This window comes from Triturus cristatus, chromosome 4_2 (assembly GCF_964204655.1).
Source record: "Triturus cristatus chromosome 4_2, aTriCri1.1, whole genome shotgun sequence".
In the NCBI taxonomy this organism is placed as follows: Eukaryota; Metazoa; Chordata; class Amphibia; order Caudata; family Salamandridae; genus Triturus; species Triturus cristatus.
The window spans coordinates 90579545-90601129 of record NC_140586.1 but is presented as its reverse complement, the minus strand read 5'-3'; the positions used below and the strand labels follow the sequence as shown (position 1 = coordinate 90601129).

The 21585-nt window shown below is 46.2% G+C and overlaps 1 protein-coding gene across 4 annotated transcripts in view; it reads left to right on the top strand.

Annotated features, from left to right (window-relative positions):
* The window catches only part of SLC44A2 (solute carrier family 44 member 2 (CTL2 blood group)), a 271522-nt gene that overhangs the window by 243362 nt on the left and 6575 nt on the right, over positions 1–21585 (top strand). For 2 of the 4 annotated variants that reach the window (XM_085600692.1, XM_085600691.1), the window contains exons 20-22: positions 9800–9888; positions 17039–17123; positions 20200–20330. In XM_085600692.1, coding sequence (XP_085456818.1) covers positions 9800–9888; positions 17039–17123; positions 20200–20315 — 290 coding nt within the window. In that variant the 3' untranslated portion in view covers positions 20316–20330. The remainder of the gene's footprint in view (positions 1–9799; positions 9889–17038; positions 17124–20199; positions 20331–21585) is intronic. The other 2 variants (XM_085600695.1, XM_085600694.1) reach the window with 1 other exon arrangement.

Sequence of the window (21585 nt, the reverse complement as noted above, 5' to 3'; positions counted from 1 at the left end):
CGCGTCCCTCCCCAAATGTCCCTGGCCATGATACATCCTTGCCATTGATGACAAGATGGAGTTGGGCATCACTGGTCTGCCATCTCTGTAGACCCAAACATGGTCTGTTTCTCTTGGAGCACATCCTGCCTTAATCCAATCTTTTTTCTCTTCCTCTCCTGCCTCATCTTGCAACTGTTTCACTTCATCCCAGGTCTCTAGGACATTAGTAAACATCACAGAGAGAAAAGACATTTCCCCTTCTCTGTCCTTGTTGATGGACTGATTTGTTTTTGCACAATACTGTGCAACATCATTCGCATACCTGTTTCCGACCGTTATAAAATCCTCCCCTAGTCCATGGGCAGCACATTTTACAACTGCTAACTCCTTAGGCAGCTGTATCGCCTCAAGCAATTTACCAATCATTTCAGCATTCTTTATTGGAGTTCCACTCGATGTCAAGAAACCTCTTTGTAGCCAAAGTTGGCCAAAATCATGCACCACTCCAAATCCATACTGACTATCAGTCAACACAGTCGTCCTCAAATCTTTCCCAATTTTGCAAGCTTTTGTCAATGCTATCAATTCAGCAACTTGCGCAGATTTCACCCCTTTCAATGGTGATGCTTCCATGACCTCTGAAACTTTGCATACCGCATATGCTGCACATAGCACACCATCATCATTTCTCAGGCATGATCCATCCACAAACAACACATGATCACTCTCATTCAAGGGTAGATCTCTTATGTCTGGTCTTGGTTTTGTACAGTACTCAAGCACATCCAAACAGTCATGATCATCTTCCATTTTCACACCCACATTTTCAATGTCTGGCAAAAGCGTCGCTGGATTCACATTCACACATCTCTCGAGAGTCACATTTGATGCTCCCAGTATCACTTTTTCATATTTGGTCAATCGACTATGTGACCTGTACTGAGTTCTGCTTCTTGTCAAAAGAATTGCCACATTGTGAGGTACGAATACCCTTACAGGATATCCCATTATGATTCCCTCACTTTGTTCCAGGCTCCTGCATGTTGCAGCCACAGATTTCAGACAACCTGGTAAACCCACAGCTACAGGGTCAAGTGTCGATGAGAAGTACGCAATAGGCCTTCTCAGTAATCCATGTTTCTGAATTAACACTGAAAGTGCACTTCCATTTCTCTCACTGCAGTACAGCTCAAATTCTTTTTCATAGTCAGGCATACCCAAAGCTGGAGCCTCACACATTTTACTTTTGAGCTCTTCAAATGCTGCCATTTGTTCTGCATCTAGATCCAATGGATCCGTCATCTCACTTTTTGTCAGTTTAATCAGTGGCTTTGCTATCAGGGAAAAATTAATTATCCACTGACGACAATAACCCACCATACCCAGGAACATTCTCACTTCTCTCTGGGTCTTTGGAGCTTTCATTTCTCTGATTATTCTGATCCTGTCAGTAGTCACTTTTCTCAGACCTTTTTCAATATTGTGTCCAAGATAATGAACCTCTTTCTTGCAAAACTGTAATTTGGCTGGAGATACCTTTAACCCTCCATCTGCCAGATGATTCAGTAAAGCTATGGTATCTACTTCACAAGCTTCACGTGTCTTTGATGCCACCAGTAGGTCATCAATATACTGCACTAGCACTGAACTCTCGGGCATGATCAAACTTTCCAACGATTTCTTCAATAACTGATTGAATATCGAAGGACTCTCCGTATACCCCTGTGGGATTCGACACCATGCTAAGATACGCTGGCCAAACCTAAATGCAAAAATCGGCTGGCTATCATGATGCAATGGAATTGAAAAGAACACATGACACAAATCAATCACTGTATACCACTCAGCATCATGTGGAATTTGATACAGGATCACTGATGGATTTGGCACAATGGGACAACATGCCACCACAATTTGATTAACTTTTCTCAAATCCTGTACGATCCTAAATTTCCCATTGGGCTTTTTTAGTCCCATTATCGGTGAATTACACGGACTACTCAGTAGTTCTCTCAGGACTCCTTGCTGAATCATTTTCTCAATTATAGGAGTTATCCCTTCAATTATTTCTGGTGTCATTTTGTATTGAGGAATGTTAGGATATGTGATACCCTCTTTTACTGCAATTTTCACTGGATCTACATTATTCATCAATCCCACATCCTCTCCAGTAAAATCCCAAACTGTCCTTTTCACTGTGTCTCTCAGCTCTTGAGGCAAATCCTCCGGATTAAACACAGCAAATGCACCAATTAACTCACTTTCTCTATTTTCTAGAGTTACTCGGTACAAAGCATCTTCATCTGCTGTCTCAAAGGCTATTCCATCCGGTGTACAAAAAATTGTGCAGTTCATCTTGCACAAGTCCCTACCCAATAGGTTCACTGGACTCGTGTCACAGACAATGAATCTATGCATGTCTGAAAATTTCCCTATCTGTACTCTTACAGGTTCAGTAAGACGTGTTTTGATTTGTGTATTGGCCACACCAACTACTTGGATTGCTTCATCCGAGAGAGGAAGATTTCTAACATCTGTTGACCTGACAGTTGATCTTGTCGCACCTGTGTCTACCAAAAAAGTAACACTCTCCTCATTTATTTTCCCATCCACAAATGGTCCTGCCTGGTCTATTTCTAGAGTTGCACCAAGTATGCACTCTTCTTCCTCTCCTCGGCACCGTCAATAATCACCCTCAGATTCACTCCCTTCACTCTTTAACAAGTACTGCTGTACTTTGTTAGAACGTCTTGGTTTGTTTACCTGCTCATCATTGTAGAATCCTGAATCCTGATTATACTTTTGTAACCCTCTATTCTGCGGCAAGGGCGGTTTGGGCTCTTGACTCTGCTGTCTCACAACTTTCTGTTGTTGCTGCTGTTGATTATTTCCTTCGTTCTGGTTCTGCACCTGTTGATTTAAAGGTTTACTCTCATTACTCACTAATGGTGGATTAGGACACTCCGATCTCCAATGCCCCAATTGGCCACAGTTGTGACAAGGGAACTTTTTCTTCGCTTCCTCAAGACTTCCTTTTCCTGCATATCTGGGTCTATTTCCTGCATTGTTTCCTGGATTATTTGCTTGTTCCACTAACTGTGCTTCCTGTCTCTCTGCAACTTTCACTTGTGCCCACATTGCTTTCTCTTTCAGCTTTCTTTGTTTTGCTTCAATTTCATCACTGAAGTATTTTGCATGTCTCAGGATCTCATCTACTTTCTTACTCTGCCAATCCACTGTGTGCTCACGAATTCTCTCACCAATTTCAGGTCTAAGGCCATATACAAATCTGTATACAAAGTGACTCAAATCTTTGTCACCCAGGTGTTCATCTCCACTGAATTGTTTAAATGCCAGTATCAGCCTCTCATAAAAAGCATGAACTGATTCTTTCGCTTCCTGTTGTGTTCGATCTATCTTTACCCAGTCTGTCTCTTTTGCAGGTACTTTACTCTTCAGGTATACCATCACCTGATCATACTTCCTCATTACCTCTGGATCTGGTGCCCCTGTTCTTGGGTCTCTTGGATATTCCTCAGTAGGCCAACTCACAACTATTTTACACTCAGTCCACAAGTCTGCTGGAACAATTATATCAAACAGACTATTCAGGTCAACCCACAGCACTTTTGACAATTTCACAAACCTATCTACCTGCCTATACCACTCGACGGGCTTTTCTCTCAATTGAGGGAAATCATTCGTAAATGATAAAATATCCTGTCTGGTCCATGGAACATGTACATATCCTCCTCCAGGTATTTCTCTCATAGGATAATTATCCACTGGTTTCTCCTTTTCTCTCACTGGAAATGCTGAATAAGTTGTTCTATCTTCAGTCTCATCTCTTTTCTTGTACCACCTATCCTTCCACTTTTCAACATCACCGCATTTACGCAATAATGCTACCATTTCCTTAATCTGTCCTGTTCTACCAGTAGCATTCAAATTTTCAATGTCCTTCTCTGTAAAATCCATCCTGTAAGTCCTCTGTAAAGCTTTCACTTTATCAATGTCAACTCCCTGCTCATTTGCTATTGCTTTTAGCCTGTCATGTGTATTCCTTGCTCTCCAGGTAACACTCTTACACATAAACATTAGTTCACCATCATGATGACTCTTCAGAATCTCTGTTGGAACTGTTCCTGTGACAAGCTCTTCTAGTTCTACACGTAACTTAGCTACATCAATTACTTGTGAATCTTTATCTTTTTTCTGTAGAACCTTCATCCAATCATTCAAATCATCAACTGTTATTTCAGCAGTTTTTCTCACTGGAACCACTCTCTTTTGCGGTTCTAAAATTGGCATCCCTGAACAACTAGCTTCACTAGCATCCAATATTTCACTACATGTGTCATGTCTTGATTGTCTCAGGTCATTTCTTTCTGCTCTTTTGCCTGAATCTCCTGAAGGACCAACTGAATTTGTCAGATTATTCCCAACATATGGAATCACCAGTCCATTCTCACCTGTCCTCTGTTTGTCAAACACAGGCATAACTGGACCTATTGTTACAGGCACCGTAACAGCTTCTAGATTCTTCGTTAACTCCCTAATCTTCTCAGTCAACTCTGTTGTAGTTCTGGCTAATTGTCTGGCATTCTCATCAAGGTAATGATCACTTCTCACTTCAGGTGTCTCATTTTCCGTCTCACTAACACAAACTGTATCTCTTATCGGAGAAACAACTGGTGTACTTTTGTCCGGTTCTGGTCTATATGGAGGTGGTCTTTTGTAAATCATGTCATTTAAGACCTCATCCTCATACTCATTAATTCCATATTTTCTTATTTCTGACTCAGGAACCCTTTCTGCTCCTCCTTCAACTGTTCTCATCGGATATAATCCCTCTGACATACTAACATCTCGCCACCTTTTCATTCGATCATGATGAGTCTCACGATCATGTCTCCTCCCAAACATGTACCTATAGTACCCCCCAGATCTTTGTTTCTCTCTCTCATGTACTTCTTCTTCCCATTCCACTAAAGCCTCGAACTGTGTAGGTCTCGGTTTCGGGTCAAGACATAGCATCTTTTCCCGTAAATTTCTCAACACAGCCAGATTAAATGAACCATGTTCTGGAAATGCTAGAACACCATCTTCTTTAGTATACCTAACCCAATTCTCCAACCATATACAGGTATGAAACCCATGTCTTGCAGCCATGAAGGATGCAGGTGTTTTCGGTGGAGGTAACAACTCGCCCTCTCTTGTTTTAACATCTTTATCCTTACTAAACCACTTTTTAACTTTACCAAAAAATGTTTTCTTCTTCTTCTCTTCTTGGTAATACATTTTAACGTTTACAAAGAACTCTCTACTCTTTCCGTATTATAAATATACAATACGAATTTTCAACCAATTGCAACGCGACTCACACTAACGCACCAATCCTGGAACGTCTACGTCACTAGATAGCTCTTCCAATCCTTGCGCGGCTCACACTAACGCACCAATTCTAGCGCGAGCACTATTCTGATCAACCACCCAATCAGAGCGCGGTCTTTCTGACGTCAACAGTCGCTGCAGTTTGTCTCCTGTCTTCTGTCACTCGTCTACCCCTCCTTTACAAAATCTTTTCAGTAGACTTCGTGTCAAAATTTTTACAAAATCTTTTAGTTACAACATAAAAACATCTCCATTGTCTGCTTCGCTAACCACAGAATAGTAAAAAAGAGTCTATTTCATAAGAAACCTTTCATTGACACAGTAGCACTTCTTCTACTCTGCCCTACTAACATACATTCATTAACTGTTTCCTCTAGGACTTGTCCAAAGAGTCTTACAATCAACTAAATGTACAAACATTCACGCACATTCATACAAAGGAAATATAGTACATACGCACAGAATCCTGCTTCCCGAGAACAGACAATCTGCTCCACTACAGAATTATAACACACATTAACTAAGCAAGCTTTCTTTGCCCAGTTCTTCAAACAAGCTCAGAGAATATCTATTACTCCTCCCGCGATAAGCTTTAACGGAAATCCTTACGGATCCCTGGGACTTAAGACCAGAGTTTCACAGATAACCTTCACTATCATACACACTCCTTATATACCAGAAATATCTAATAGTAACATACGACGATGTCACTGATTCCGAACCCAGACAATGTGACGTGCAACTTCAATTGTCACACGTTATTCCTTACAATTCCGTCTTTCCCGAGAGCAGCATTTACTTCCCTCTGCCCTACTACAGAACTGCTACAGCTTCCAAGTTCCAGAAGCACTACATATAACTCAACATTACGACTCCAACATATAGTATTAGTACATATACCAACATGAACCAATAATCAATAATCAATAAAAAACAATCTTATCTAATCAAGACAATCATCAAAAACCATCAATCTCTGCTACCAGGAAATTGATAGAGATCAGGGTGTGTACAATATCCCCACTACCACAGATAGAGTAATCTCACAGTTACACGCACATGCATACATCATACGCTAGGGCCCATTTCACTAACATACGCTCAAATACTCTACCAGCAATAAACCTGTGGAAGGAAAACACTTCTAAACACCCTGCATCTATATCGAGGTCGATAAGACCTGGTTTTTGTGACTGTCCCTAAGCATAATATATACAAAATATACAACAATAATCAATAATGCAAACTCAATAATTGACAAGAAAGAATATCCAACACCATGTTTAAAATTATATTGCTTTATCTAAAATTAGTCAAAGAAAATCAATCAGAGTAAATCATTTCTCATAGTTACCTATTCTAGCTAAATGTCAGAACGGGTCAGGACAAGTCTCTCGGTAAATGTCTCTCAAGACGAAGTCCCTTCAGCATCAATCCTCAGCAACGCAGATTCGGTACGCGGCAAAGGCAAAATGGCAAGTGGCAAAAGACCCTCTCTAGACTAACATCTTATAGTCTCTAAACAATAGAAAGATACATTGGGAACATAGAAAAACCATAATGTCCGCCGGACTTGCTGAGCAGAGCGAGAAGGAAAGGATGTAACATTGCTACATTTGAGAATCTCCGCTCAGGAAAAGTACACATAACAAAAACTACGGAACAGGAACCAAGAAAATAAAACATGTATCACAATTATCCTGCTTCTCCTCGGCCATCGAACCACAGTTCAGAGTTTCTCTCTAAGGCTCCTTTGTTTCCCAAGGCTGCCAAGGACACTTTCACTTCACTTGGAGATCTCCCAAAAACTGCTGCTGTCCTCATGGAAAGTTTTTCGACAAGGACCATGGTCAGTTAGCTTCAGGACCATTTCCAGCAGGGGTCTCCCTCGTCTCAGTTTTCATATTATAAATCACAGCCAGGCTCACTATTCAGCCATCTTTCTCAGGCCAACATAGGCCTCAATAGACCATCTTAATTAAAAGAGACAAAAACAACATTACTACAGCATAGTGATTAAACAGTGTTAACCCCACTAATACCCTTATGTGTATGCATTTATCTAGCACTTGCAACATAGAAAAGCATTAATTCGAAAGCGTTTTGTGCTCAAAAATAAACAGCACATAGCAACGTTTAAACATGAAAACACATTTAACGAGCGTGTTATTATCAGTCAGCACATTTAAGCACACTCACGTGTAACTCTCTCTTGTTAAAACAAACGGATTGATTAATATAAACGCACTTGCACAAGACAAATAATTAATTAATAATTATTAATAAATTAATACAACGAATAGACATGCCAGAGCTTCAAAAGCCCCAGAATTTTCAAACTGAAAACTCTGCTCCAGCAATAGATAAACTGGGTGCAGCTAAATTTCTTAGTACCTTGGACTTAACTGCAGGGTACTGGCAGATTGGCATGATAGCATTCTCCACACCTGATGGGCATTATCAGTTTACTGGTATGCCCTTTGGTTTAAAGCATGGGTACTCACAAACATTTGCCCAGGGGCCACAAAGTACTCTCTGGTGTGACCGAGGGCCGCACTGATTCCAGCAGGGTGGCGGTAGTGGGTCTGGGATAGTGTAAGGAGGTCGAAAAAAATGTTGAACAGGCCTGCATTTATTTACAGGTTAATAAATGCTTGCCGGTTTATTTAACATTTCTTTCTAAATATTAGTGCTCAGCAACTAGACTACAGCTGGTGCTGCTGTTCATCGGGGGGGCATGTAAAGGACAAGAGGGCAGCAAGTGGCCCCCAGGCTGTACTTTGAGTATCACTGGTTTAAAGAATGCCCCTGCCACCTTCCAAAGGTTGGCGAATCATGTCCATGCTGGATTGGAGGCCATTAGTGCAACATATCTTGATGATATTTCTGTCTTTAGCCCCACCTGGCAGGATCACCTGGGGAAGGTTTTAAAAACCCTGCAAACTGCAGGCCTAACTATCAAGGCATCCAAATGCCAGATGGGGCATGGCACAGTTGTTTACTTGGGCCACCTTGTTGGTGGAGGCGAAGTACAACCCCTACAACCCAAGATCCAGGCTATCCCAGACTGGGAGGCTCCAACATCTCAGACCCAAGTCAGGGCATTCCTTGGCTTGACTGGTTACTAGAGGGGGTTTGTGAAATGGTATGGATCCATTGTGACACACCTCACAGAACTCCCCTCCAAGAACATGCCCAAAAAGGTAAACTGGACAGTTAGCTGTTAAAAGGCTTTTGACACCTGAAAGAGGCAATGTGCCCAGCACCAATTCTCATAACTCCAGACTACACCAAGCAGTTCATTATGTAGACTGATGCCTCTGAGCGAGGGGTAGGAGCAGTCCAATCCCAGGACAAATGATGATGGCCAAACCCAGCCTGTTGTTTTTATAAGCAGGAGGTTACTCCCCAGGGAGCAGCGTTGGAGTGCCATTGAGAGGGAGGCTGTTGCTGTGGTTTGGTCCCTGAAAAAGTTGAGACCATACTTGTTTGATAGTCATCTCACAGTTCAAACTGACCACAGACCTCTCAAATGGCTAATGCAAATGTAAGGTGAAAATCCTAAACCTTTGAGGTGGTTTATCTCCCTACAGGGAATGGACTTTACAGTGAAACATAGACCTGAGACTTGCCATGCCAATGCAGATGGACTTTCCAGTTTCTTTCACTTAGGCAATGAAGAATCTCTAGGGAAAGGTTAGTCTCATCCTCTTTCGTTTGGTGGTGGGGTTATGTAGGAAAGGGCCCCTTTTTGCATGGTTGCCCCCCACTTTTTGCCTGATGTTATTGCTCTCGAAGTGTGCCCTGGGTTCCTGCCAACCATGGCACACCTACCAACCAGAGAGCAAGGAGGGAGAACCAGAGCAGGGTGGCGTATTTTCCGCAGGGAGGTTTGCTGAAAGAAAGTATGTGTTGGTGAGTTTCCTGCATTTAGAATCAATTGTGATTAGTTGTAATAAACATAGGAATTCCGTTCTTAACCAATATTAGGTTTCCCAACTACTTGATGTCCTAGCCTATGTTGGTAATTTCTGAATTCTAGTTTTGAATTTTTCTCAAAATAGAATACTCTTGTTGTCCACAGTACTCAATTGATTTTGAAATCTCTGGGTCTTGAATCGTAGGAGGCTTTTTCTCTTTTAACATTAGTAGCCTACTATGATTCGTGACCTCCTAGGTATAGTATTGTAACATTGGCTCTTAATTAGGACATGTGTGGCAAACATAATGTGTGTGTGGCAAATCTAATCTATTACATCCAACAGTATAATCCACATAGGTTATGAGATGAAATGACAGAGACTGAACCCAAATGCCCCTGAAAAAGCCCATCTAGTTGGATTGACTCCAGCCTGCTTTTGCATCGTTTGAAGCATGTCTGCAGTGAGATGTCTCTAACAATGTACGTGTTTTGTTTTCCCAGGTATCATAGCTTTCTTTTTCTTCACCAATCGGATAAACCTCATAAAGGACACCGCACCACCTCTTAATTACTATTGGATCCCAATCATGGTGAGTACTTGCCATTTGCTCAAGAGCTCCAAAGATCTAATCGAACAAAGATCTCATCGAACCTGTAAGCTTTACTAGACTAAATCTACAAACAATTCAAAGTATCTTTATATATTCAAATAACGTACACTTTTCTGAATGAATGGTCATACTTTTTATTTTCTACTTTAACATTAATGTTCATACCTTGATGCTGATACTTTTCCCCTGTCTAGGCTGAGAGAATCTGAAAGAAACACGTTAGTTAGATTCCTCACCTTAGAATAACCCCAGGCGTCAGACTGGATCCGGAAGATTTTTTGTCAGCAATACCCCTTGCGCGTCGCTAGGCGTCGTCTGCGGCTCCGTGTCCGTCGTCGGCGTCGTGCGCCGGAATGACGTCGTCGGAGTACTTAGACGCCGCCCTCGCGTGCTGACGTCAGTTCTTCTTTTTTCCGCGCCAGTAAGCGCAGATCCGGGAGAGCTACCCCTTTAGTCACTTTTTGACTAACTTTTTCGATCCTTTTTGATCTTCGCCGGTGCCGGTAGGATGCCTGGTTTTAAAGCCTGTGCTGACTGTAACCGCCTGATGTCGGTTACGGACCATCACCGCCGGTGCCTGTACTGCTTGGGCCTCGACCACGACGCGGAGTCGTGTTCGGACTGCAAGGCCCTGACCTCGAAGGCTAGACGGGAGGGGTCCCATAAGCTTCTCGAGATTCGCCACTCGGCTCCGCGCGCCTCTCGATCCCGGTCCAGGAGGAGGTCCAAGGACCGGTCGCGGAGCCGCAGCCGACGTCACCATCGGTCGTCGGGCTCCAAGTCTTCGGGTAAGTCGAAGCATTCCAAGAAGTCCAAGAGGCGACACCGCTCTTCGGACTCCCCTCGCCGGTCGCGCGACTCGGCCGAGGGTCAGGGTGGTTCCACCCCCGCGGCTCTGGCGGAGCCGCAGGCGCCGCGCAAGTCCCCATACCCGCCGGTCCCTGGGACTAATGCGACGCCGGCGGAGGTCAGTGCCTTTCTCTCGGCCATGAGGAGCCTGGCTCCGCCGTCGACGCCCGCTGGCGCGCCTTCGGGCCCCGCGGACCCGACAGGGCTGCCTTGCCTGCCGGTGGCTCCGGCCCCGGCGCCGTCGACTGCTCCGGCCTCGACACCGCAAGCGCCCGAGGGACCCGTTTCCGAGTCCCCGCCGACGCCGGTCAACCTCGTCACGCCTCCTCCGCCGGCGTCGACACCGGTACCACCACCGACGTCGACTCCGCTCGACGTCGAGCCCCAGTTCAGCCCCACTCCGGGCCCGGCGCCGGTACGGCGTCAATGGACGCCGCGTTCGGCGCCGCTAGAAACACATTAGGTCTACCGCCCGGCTCCGTACCTTCCTCCTGTATACCAGGAATCGGATGATGGGGACAACTGGGAGGGATCCGAGGATCCTATGGCCGCACAGGCTCAAATGTCACAGGACTGGGCAGATGAACTGGGGGAGGCCAGTGGCCTGGATACCTCTCCGGACACTGGATTCGTCTCTCCTCCGACTGTGGCTTCGGAGGAGGGCGCAGCTTTCTCTGTGGTGTTGCGCAAGGCGGCCGCAGCCCTTGGGCTCGAGCTACCTGCCGTGGCTGTGAGGACTAACGTCCTCACTGAGGTGCTTCAGTCTGCAGCAAGCTCCACTGAGCCTCTGCTGCAATTCAATGAGGCCCTCATTGACGTTCTGCAGGGCACCTGGTCCAAGCCCTCCACAGTTCCTCCTGTGGACAGGAACGTCGCCAGGCGCCAGCGCCCTGCTCCGGGCGACCCCAGTTTTCTGTCCCAACACCCTACCCCCGAGAGCCTGGTTATCCAGGCCTCTACCTCCCAATCCTCCTTCCCGACCGCTCCGCCGGACTGGGATTCCAAGAGACTGGAACAGTTTGGCAAGAAGCTGTTCTCTTCCCTTAGTTTGGGCCTGCGGTCTTTGAACACCGCCTGTCTCTTGGACCGTTATTCCCACTCTCTGTGGGATGCGGTGGAGGACGTGCTGCCCCTGTGTCCGGAGGAGGTCCAGACACGACTTACCCAGGCTCTGGCCGATGGGAGGGATGCAGCACGGCACGCTATCCGACGTGGGCTTGACACTACGGACTTGCTGGGTAGGGCAATTTCTACCACAGTGGCGCTTAGACGTCACGCCTGGCTGCGGTCCACGTCATTTTCGGGCGATGTTCAGAGCACTCTCATGGACATGCCCTTTGATGGCACTCGCCTTTTTGGCGAGAAAGCGGACAGTGCGCTGAATCGCTTTAAGGACTCCCGGGCTACGGCCGAGTCCTTGGGCCTCTCGGCCCCGCGATCGCAAACTTCCGCATTTCGCCCCTTTCGTGGCCAAGGAAGGGGTGCCTCCTCACGTGCGCCTAGCCACCAGCCGCAGAACCAACCTGTGCGCGGACGTGGTTTCCGCCGAGGCGGTTCTGGAGGACGACACGGTCAGCCCACATCCACCCCGGCAGCATCCGCCTCAAAGCCTTCCTAGTCCGAGCTTTCAGGCCCATTTCACGCCAGTGGGCGGCAGAGTTCGCCATCACCTGCTCCACTGGCGGTCCATCACATCGGACAGGTGGGTGCTGCAAATCGTCCGAAGGGGCTACTCCCTCCCCTTCGAGACGACCCCTCCAGCCATGCCACCGCAGCACCACCGTATCTCGGGGGATCATTTGAATCTTCTCCACGAGGAAGTTCCGGCCCTCTTGGCCAAGGGGGCCGTCGAGCGCGTTCCGAGTCCAGAAGTAGGTCGTGGTTGTTATTCCCACTACTTTCTGGTTCACGCCCTATCTTGGACCTCCAGAACGTCAATGCCTTCCTCCGGAAGGAGAGGTTCAAGATGTTAACTCTGGCTCAGGTTCTGGCTGTCCTCGACCCTGGAGACTGGATGGTAGCGTTGGACTTGCAGGACGCATATTTCCACATCCCCGTCCTGCCGGCCCACCGGCGTTACCTGCAGTTCACGGTGGGCCAAGAGCACTTTCAGTTTACCGTGCTCCCCTTCGGCCTCACCAGTGCCCCTCGGGTGTTCACGAAAGTGATGGCGGTGGTCGCAGCTCATCTGCGCAGATCAGGGGTTCCGGTCTTCCCCTATCTCGACGACTGGTTGTTGAAGGCGGGCTCGCCCCAGACAGTCGTCTCCCACCTCCAGACTACGGCGGATCTCCTGCATTTGCTTGGATTTTCCATCAACGTGCCGAAGTCACACTTGAGTCCCTCTCAGAAGCTCCTCTTCATCGGAGCAGTTCTCGATTCGGCGCAGTTCCGGGTCTATCCACCGGAACAGCGGGTCCGGGATATTCAGGCCCTGATTCCCATCTTTCGGCCTCTATCCTGGGTTTCGGTCAGGCTAGTGTTGCGGCTTCTGGGGCTGATGGCCTCCTGCATCCTACTAGTGCATCACGCCAGGCGGCGCATGCGGGCTCTGCAGTGGGACCTGAAGTTTCAGTGGGCCCAGCATCACGGCAACCTGTCCGACCATGTCTTGATCTCGGAGGGCACTGCACAGCAGTTGCAGTGGTGGCTCACGGACCGCGATTGGGTCATGGGCAGAAGCCTCTCCCTTCCCCAACCGGAGCATGTCGTAGTGACGGATGCGTCCCTCCTGGGATGGGGTGGCCATATGGGAGAGGCGGAGATCAGAGGCCTCTGGTCTCCGGCGGAGTCTCGTCTCCACATCAACCTGTTGGAGTTGAGAGCGATCCGGCTTGCACTGAAAGCCTTCCTTCCCTCTGTCAGGGGCAGTGTCGTGCAGGTGTTCACGGACAACACCACCGCCATGTGGTATTGCAACAAACAGGGCGGGGTGGGTTCGTGGACCCTTTGTCGGCTCTGCGCCTCTGGACGTGGCTGGAACACCAGGGCGTCACCCTAGTGGTTCAACATCTGGCGGGCTCTCTGAACGCCAGAGCAGACGAACTCAGCCGCCGGTGCATGATGGATCACGAATGGCGTCTGAACTCCGAAGTGGCGCAAGGTCTCTTTCAGCAGTGGGGAGAGCCTTGGTTAGATCTATTCGCCACCGAAGAGAACGCGCAATGTCAGCAGTTCTGCGCGTTGGAATTTCCAAGGCGGCACTCGCTCGGCGACGCTTTTCGTCACAAGTGGAGTTGCGGTCTGTTGTACGCCTTTCCGCCTATACCACTTCTGCCCAGAGTGCTGAAGAAGATCAGGCACGACCGGGCCCAAGTCATCTTGGTGGCTCCGGATTGGGCACGAAGGTACTGGTATCCCGAGCTACTCAGTATGTTGACCGATCCTCCGATACGTCTGCCCCTTCGGGAGGATCTTCTGTCGCAGCAGCAGGGGACGGTCCTCCACCCGAACCTGTCCAGCCTCCACCTCCATGCGTGGAGATTGAGCGGCGGCAGTTGATGCCATTTATCTTGCCTCCTGAAGTCTGTGATATCATTCTGGCAGCCAGGCGTCCCTCCACAAAGACGGTATACGCCTGCCGGTGGAACAAATTTGTGGCATGGTGCACAGCAAAGGCTGTGGATCCCCTTTCCGCCCCTCTTTCTGAGGTTCTACTGTTTCTTTTTTCTTTGGCCCGGCAGGGCTCTGCCCTGGGCACCCTGAACGGTTATCTTGCTGCCATCTCTGCCTTCTTGCGGCTTCCTGATCAGCCTTCTCTTTTCAAGTCCCCTGTGGTTACACGTTTTCTAAAAGGCATTACTCACACGTTCCCTCCTGTTCCTTTTGTAATGCCTCAGTGGGACTTGAATCTTGTCTTGACATTCCTGATGTGCGCTCCCTTCGAGCCTCTTCACAATTGTCCTCTTCGTCTTCTGACTCTTAAGACTGCTTTTCTGGTAGCCATCACCTCGGCTAGACGGGTGAGTGAGCTCCAGGCTTTATCTTCAAAACCTCCTTTTCTGTCTGTTCATCCGGACAAGGTTGTCCTTCGGCCTCGTCCCTCCTTTCTTCCGAAAGTGGTGACTCCATTTCATCTTGGGCAGTCTGTCACCTTGCCCACCTTCTTTCCGCCTCCGCATCCTTCCAAAGAGGAAGAGAGGCTCCACCGTCTGGACCCAAAACGTGCGCTCTCCTTTTATTTGGACCGCACAAAGCAGTTCCGGGTGGACGATCAACTTTTCGTTGGATACGTGGGTGCTAAGAAGGGGAAAGCTGTGCACAAACGGACCACCTCTCGGTGGGTCGTTTTGTGCATCAAAATTTGTTACTCCTTGGCAAAAAAGGACCCTCCTGTTGGGCTGCGTGCCCATTCTACTCGGGCCACGGCGGCTACTACTGCTTTGGGACGAGGTGTCCCTTTGCAGGACATCTGTCAGGCGGCAACGTGGGCTTCGCTACACACGTTTGCCAGGCATTATTGCCTTGACAGCCAAGTCCGGAGGGATGGCTTCTTTGGCCGTTCTGTCCTCCAGGACTTTCTGGTGTGATCTTGGTTCGCAGACCCACCACCGGGGATGGTATTGCTTGGGTATCTATTCTAAGGTGAGGAATCTAACTAACGTGTTTCTTTCAGATGAACAAGTTACTTACCTTCGGTAACGATGTATCTGTAAGAAACATTAGTTAGTTAGATTACTCACCGACCCACCCATCCTCCCCGTTCTGCGATCTGACATCTAGGGTTAAGGTTATCCTTTTCAGGCCCCTAGATTTTCTTTTTGGCACCAGTGTCGGTCTTTGCATGGCTCTGCGTTCCTGACGCGGAAAGCTATGTACAAGAACTGACGTCAGCGCGCGAGGGCGGCGTCTAAGTACTCCGACGTCATTCCGGCGCACCACGACGCCGACGACGGACGCGGAGCCGCAGACGACGCCTAGCGACGCGCAAGGGGTATTGCTGACGAAAAATCTTCCGGATCCAGTCTGACGCCTGGGGTTATTCTAAGGTGAGGAATCTAACTAACTAATGTTTCTTACAGATACATCGTTACCGAAGGTAAGTAACTTGTTCTTCCAGCCATTACCTACTTAAAGGCACTAGTCCATGAGTGAAAGTTGCATTTTTCACAAGAAAACCCAACGACCTGGAGAAATCAAACTGGAGTATCGGAATGAGTGAAACGCAGTTCTTAGGAAAAGTCGAATTTGTTGAATTATCAAAAATGAATTCCATAAATATTGCTCATGGGGAAGAATGGGAGAATTGAAATAAATGGGAAAATAGGAGTTTAGATTGTTGAAGGTGTGCCAAACAGGTAGAATGTATCTGGTGAAAGTGAGATGGAGTGATGGGAACAAAACACAAACAGCCAAATGAGGTCTTGTAAGTTGGGGGAGAGTGGCAAAAATAAGTGATTACGAAAATGGCAGCCAGGCAGACTGATGTGTCAGAGAAAGAAACGGTGAGCTTTAAAATGGAGAGGGGAATTTCAGAGTTAAGCATTCCCTGCTTCCAGAAAACCATGGATCGTGATGAAGGAATGATTTTCAACATTAAAGGCATCCTTCTTGTAGCCTACAACCTAGTCATTCATTCTACAAATTTTAAGGAATAAGGTTTATGGGCTCCTTTAAATCTATTCAAGTTGAATTTTCCTCCATATCATTAATAACCCTAGTTTTGATTGTCTCTTGTTGGGTCCTTGCATGACTGCTTGCTATCCTGGGGTATGGCCCAATCCAGAACAGGCTTCCTACTCATAAGGCTGCCTGCAAACACAAGACATCAACATAAGCCATTTTGGGTGCAAAGTTATACAGTCAAGCTGACGTTACTGTCCGTCTGTACCTCCTAAACATAATCTGAAGATGTACTACTAAAGTGATAATCAAAGCTCAACTAATCCTCCAATAAGTTCTCTGAACCGCGCCCGTTGCTAAACCTTTTGTGTACACGAAGAGACAAATGATGACACCCGTCTCCTGGAACTTTATTGCTATTAGGCCATGAAGACTGAGTGCCACACCACATCACCTTTTGCTGACAACCCTTCCGTTTAACAGGCAGGGCATCCAGCAGGGTCCACTCTCCTTCATTTTTTGGGACTTGGGTTTTGACCTTTTGCTGGATGGCCATGTGGCCTCATTTCACTTGGGAATTTCTTTAAACTGTGTGCTGTGCGTGGGAAGAGGATACATTTCGAGACGTGCCTCTTTTCCCGTTTAAATAGTGGGTTTTGTTGGGTATTCTAGAGTATGATTTGGGTTTTCAGGACTATCTTTTATTATTCTTTCACAGACGGTGATCCTCGGCTCCTACCTCATTGCTCATGGATTCTTCAGCGTATATGGAATGTGTGTGGACACACTCTTCTTGTGCTTCTGTAAGTACTCATGCCACCAGGAAAATGAGTCTGGGTAACAGTTCCCATCCATTCCCACCAGCCCAGGGTAAATGAGGTGGCACAACAGCATACTGTTCTTGTTGGGGTATGTTTGGGTGACGCCCCAATGGCTGGAGCACACTATATCGGCTTAAGATTGAACATAAAATTGGAGAGCCTTTTAGAACCTTAAATTCAGATGAAAATGGGGAATATTTTATTCTGTTGAACCTGACAAATAATGGCTAGTAATTTCTAACTTTACATTCACAAGTAATATTGGTAAATAGTTCAGTCTTAAAATGTGGGGCATGCAAAAGTTGCAACCCAGTTTTCAATAAGAGAAATTACAGAAAGAAATGTGTTACTTTATAGGACAAGTAATATATATGAGTTCATAGCATTAATTAATTAAAGGTTATTAATAGGCACTATTTCATAACCTGAATGTTAAACTAAATATAGGGTTATACAACCTTAAAACTAAAAGACACTGGTAGGTAGGTCTCTACTCAAACCCTGCCAAGGAGTGAAGTCCTAAGACACCTGACCAGCGATGAGTTTATTGGGGCCACGTCATAGAAGCTCATCCAATGGCTTTATCTGTCCCCATGCTGAGCATGAACACTTCCTATGGGTGTTTCCACTTGCCATGTTTTATCTCTCTGGCAGACAAGGTGGACTTTTTGGTTTTTACTCTCTGCCTATCTTCACCTCCACTCAAAAGAATAGTCCTACAGCTAGACCTCCTTCTAATCCATTAGTTTATAGTGGGCAGTCAATACATTTAAAGACTGCTGTTAAACTGAAAGCTGCTGCAGAATGCGCCGTTCGGCAGATGCAAAGAGTTTGTTGTGGTAGGTACAGTATGCCAGTCCATTGGACAGAATATCAGATATGGCACAAAACTATCTCTAGTATCGAATCGTTTAGCAAAATAAATGCCTTTTGCGAGTCTCTCAACCCTAGCTATATAGTGCTGGAGGGGATTGTGGTAAGGCACCTCCAGGTGTAATTGCACCAATATAAGCTGTTGGGATTAGTGTTTTTTTCCTGGTGGAGAGACGGCCCTAAAATGTGGTTTTTGTTGTATTCTCTTCATAAAGAGCCAAAATCATGTAATGCTGATCTGTCTTTGTTTCAATTACCTTGGACTCAATGAAGCCTTCTGTCTTAATTTGGTAGTTAATGAAGGTTGCATTCTGTGACTTTCAGGTGGCTTCAATATTTTCTTCATCATCTCTTTTGGCCTTAGTTGCCATTCTTATGCTGCTGATATGCATAGGCAGGCTGTGTCCTGGCTATTAACCCCACCCCACCATCTTGCTAAGGAGTGGTTGGGTGCTGGATGAAGAACAGTTGGTTACAAATCAAAAGAGAATAATAGAGAGGGTTTGTGATAGGTTAGTCTGGCATTTCCAAAATCTCTTTTGTCCTTTTTTGGTGCTGCACTCGCTTCTAGCTCGAGTACGGAGCATCACTGTGTGTAGTGAGATAATTATGTATGCAGCTTGTCATGTTGTATAGGTACATGCTGTGCACAATCTTTGCATCTTCTGTTGTGTTCAGAATATTACAAGTTGTTTACTCCAAGATTCAAGTCTTTGTTCCGAGAATGACCATTAATCATGAAGCCAAAACCTGCAATACTATCTGGACGCAGACACCATCTTAGGTTATTGTAATCTTTCCTTATCTGAAGGAGCAGGCATGAGCCATGATCAAAGATGGATACATGGTTACTGAGGCCCTTAGCAACTCCCATCTTAACTATTGCAGTTTTTTTTTTTATCCATATTCTCTTCTGGTTTTATTTCAGCAGTCCCAGCTGGCCCACCTCAACACAAACTACTAAGGAAGGGTTAAGAAACGTGACCATGATTCTGAACTGCATCGGTCTCTTATGTGGTTTCTTGTGGTGCAGGGGGTTCAGACAGTTGATTGGTTCAGAAAGACCTTGATGGCCATACCCCTTTCACCTGGCAAATAAGATTGCGCTACTCCCATCCGCCTTGTTTGATGTGCTTAGGATCTTTTTTTCTAAAAAAAAAAAAAACACCAACTTGTAAAAGGCTCTTAAGTTTTCGATGGCCTTGAAGTAGTGCCTTCAATTACACAGGCTAAAGGTAAATACCAAATCTTCACTTTCCGCCTCTTACAACCTCACTAGTTTATCTATTTTTCTGTCCAGTCGCGTCAGAGTGCACAGCGCCTCGTGGCCTTAGTCCAGTGATGCTTGCATTTAAAATATACACTCAAACATTTGTATAAAAAATAAAGGGGAAGTGAATAATCTTGAAGGTTAAGAAAAAAAGACCATTTGTATAAACTAGACAAGGAAAGGTTTCAAACATTAGCATGAGCAGCCGTAGTTGGTATATTGTAACTTTAACAATAAATTAAATAACACATGAATTTGAGTAAACTCCCAAACTTAATAATGAGGACTGTCTTAGGAATATTTAATTGAAATTTAGAATAAACAGTGGTGAATATTATATAAAATTCAAAAGGACGATGTTTTGGTCAATTTAGAAAAAAATGATTTGGTTTTGTTCGGTGATCAACATGCTCCACCTCTGCAATACCCACCCCCACCAACCTGGTCAGTTTTCCATAGTCTGCCTGCAGCAAGCAATGGATGAACCTTGAGATGCCCCACTGTATGAGTGGGGGTATAGGTGGGAGGTACTATGAAATCTAAGAACAGGCATGTGTCAGACTATGCCGAAGGGTGCGAAGCCAGAGATGGTGTATGAATGAGACAGCTGGTTTCGGAGGGGGGCATATTTCTGTGAGGACTGGTTTCCTGGTCTTCAGTCTCTCTTGGTGTTCCTGGCTAGCCTCTCTGCTGTGTCTTAATGATCTTACCTCTCCTGTGGTGGTACCTTCAGCTAACTGTACTTTTTCCTTGTCTTTTCCATTCTTGATGCTCTTCATTGGCCTGTTCTGCATCTCCTACGTTTGTCTCCACTTAACATTTCCTGATCATCTGTTTCTTCCTGCCTCTGCGCCTGACTGCACTTCATCCCTCCCCCCCCTCCACTGTGTGCTCCCACACCATCCCAACTGACAGGTGATGACCTGGAGAGGAACGACGGATCTTTGGAGCGGCCTTATTTCATGTCCCCAGAGCTAACTGAGATCCTTTTGAAGAAGGACTCTGAGACGTCGAAGGCCTTGGAGAGCTAAGGATAAGGGATTGAGGTGAAAAGGAGATGGGGATCCTGGGACAGAGACTGTCACGTGCAGAAGTCTTTTTCAGAAGTTCTAGCCATTGGAAGACAGCAGTGGGAACTTGTGGCCCATCCACCTGTTTTGACATTGCCAAAAATATTGTGCTCCCTTCTGTCCTTAAATTGCTTCATTGTGTAGTTGGATTTTGAGTTGGTGCAATAGATTTTCCTCTGCAAGTGGTGTTAGAGACCATTGAGTTGCAGTTTACACAATTTCTCTATCCTTTTGGGTCTATGGAGTCAGTTTCTACAAGCACCATTATGCCTCTTGTTGCGGGGCATCCTTCGAAGACCTATAAACCTCACTCATCTATGTTCTCCAGGAGCATGGGTCCTTGTCGTTTCTTCTGCTTGCAGAATAACAAAGGATGCAGGGGGTAGGGGGTATTTTGACCACCTCAGGAATGAGCAGACACACACCAGGGCAGCAGTAACCCCTCCAGTGGTAGGTCACAGGTGCAATTTATTTGTCTACAACCTACTCTAGCAATAGGATTCTGATGCATGAGATTGGATGGACCACAAGTGTAAGGCTGGATGAAGGCGCACAATTCCGATGTGGTTCACTCACACACGACAATTGTGGTTTTGACATAGTGGTCTTGTAAAAATTGTGGAACTGATTAAGTAAGTCCATTGTAAAATCCAACCCTCCTGACCGCATGTTGGGCAGCGTAGACTGTTCCAAGCCTCCCTCATAGCCAGCCATGTACTTTCTGTAGAATGCATGACCAATATATCTAAAACTCCAGGCGTCCATACTCTGCTCTCTTATTTAGAAGAGTTGTAAGTAACATTGCCATTGTGAATGCCATAGCTGTGTTCCCTGGCTCAGAGAAGCTGAGGTGTTCATACCAATTCCTTTTACTCTCTGTTCCCAAACCCAGGGTGAAGTCTGGCAAACCTCTGATGCGAGTGCAATGGCCTCTTTCCTCCTCACTCTGTCTCTATGATAACCATGCGCATTAATGTGCCAGACTGGCCTCTAGACAGTTCATAGAGCACAACTCAACTCTTGCAGTGCAGACTGACTTTTGAATCACTGTGCAAAAGAGCTAGACAGCCCACCCTAAACATGTTTATGCAAGGATGGCAGCCCCAAAGCTAACCCACAAAACTATTGCTGCCACCATAGCAGCTTCCATGAACTCTGCCTCAGGGCTTGGTATGGGATACCCTCTGGCCTGAAGCCATTTGCTATAAAAAAAAATGTAAAAACTACTATG